Source organism: Etheostoma spectabile, chromosome 10 (genome assembly GCF_008692095.1).
Source record: "Etheostoma spectabile isolate EspeVRDwgs_2016 chromosome 10, UIUC_Espe_1.0, whole genome shotgun sequence".
NCBI classification, from domain to species: Eukaryota; Metazoa; Chordata; class Actinopteri; order Perciformes; family Percidae; genus Etheostoma; species Etheostoma spectabile.
In genome coordinates this window covers 23,413,287-23,414,618 of record NC_045742.1, presented here as the reverse complement: position 1 = coordinate 23,414,618, position 1,332 = coordinate 23,413,287, and the positions used below count along the sequence as shown (strand labels likewise).

Genomic DNA, 1,332 nt, shown 5'->3' with positions numbered 1-1,332 from the left:
GCTCTCGTCCACTTTACAGGCGAGGCGCAGTTCATCTCGAATGACCCTATCATGGCTTTCAAATGAGCGAAGTTGCAGTTGGTCAAGGCCACACCCCCAGCCTCCACTATCTGTACTACTTTATATGGGATATATGAATTAACACAGCATCAGAGGACTGAAATAATCCATTTCAAAGTGTACCTCCTTTTAATTAATTATTCTTCCCCCTAAGGAGTTTTGGTTGGACTCCAGCTCTTCGACAACATGCTGCAGAAACTAATGCAGGTAATTTAGAATGTTTTTTGAACTGCCTTAAAATATAACCTGAGCCCATCTGTAGGCATCCTCAGGGGGACTGCTTAAACATGATAATAATATAAACACATGAATATTTTCTAAATTGTTAAAATAATTCAAGAATAAACTGATCGAACTATCAGCTGTTGCCTGGAGAATTATTGTTGTTTTTATCTGTTCATTATTGTTGAACAAAGGTTGCACAGGGTAAAATGTTTGTACATGAAGTTTAACGAAGACACTTTAGTTTATTTTTGAGTTGATCTAACATACATTGTCCTGCCGCCATAAATCTAGAGCAATGCACATTAATACACAGATGAAATTAGTCTCCAGCAAATGCACTGTTTACTCCAATAAGTCAGAAGTCATGTTTACTTAAAAATACAGTGTCTGACTCTTTTAGGATTTTTTTTTTGCCTTGTCAGCCTAAAACCATAAATTAATAAACTGAAACAAACGACATACCATTTTAAAAGATTTTCATCCTCAGCAAGAACAGAGAGAACAAATGGGCTCGAGGATGAGCAACTGACAGGGATTTGTTAACAATAACAACTGACTGATCTTCAAAAAATAATTGGATTTATTGTTGGCAAATTTTTAGATTTGAGAGAAATTTTGCCCCTCCCATTAACTACATCCAATGCAAGGCGTTATTTATAATGGATTGTAATACATCAGTGATAAATCATATTAAAATCACACCTTTTCCTGATGTCGTTGCAGAATCTACAGGTACTATTGTGATCCCCAGGAAGAAAACATGGTATGTTTCTATATTACTGTTGCATGACGTCTTAAAGTTTCACACAGTGCAGGCAACACTGTGTACCTTATAGTCAGAGAAACCTCATTTACACAGAGCTTATTTAAATACACCACCCAGTTTTAAATGTTTAAACAAGACTATTAATTAATGGAACAGGAGCAAGGAGGCAGTGCTGGAGGCTCTGGCTTCGACTGTCAGCAGGGTGAGAGCTCCTTCACATCTTTCTCAGGGTCTTTCTGTGTGGACTGTTGTCTGTCTCTCTGTGTTTTACTCTTTTTTTT

At 37.0% G+C, this 1,332-nt stretch overlaps 1 protein-coding gene across 2 annotated transcripts in view; it reads left to right on the top strand.

Annotated features, from left to right (window-relative positions):
* The window catches only part of ptcd3 (pentatricopeptide repeat domain 3), a 16,076-nt gene that overhangs the window by 1,372 nt on the left and 13,372 nt on the right, over window positions 1-1,332 (top strand). For both annotated transcript variants that reach the window (XM_032527760.1, XM_032527761.1), the window contains exons 2-4: window positions 215-267; window positions 1,009-1,048; window positions 1,208-1,253. In XM_032527760.1, the coding sequence (XP_032383651.1) occupies window positions 215-267; window positions 1,009-1,048; window positions 1,208-1,253 (139 nt within the window). The remainder of the gene's footprint in view (window positions 1-214; window positions 268-1,008; window positions 1,049-1,207; window positions 1,254-1,332) is intronic.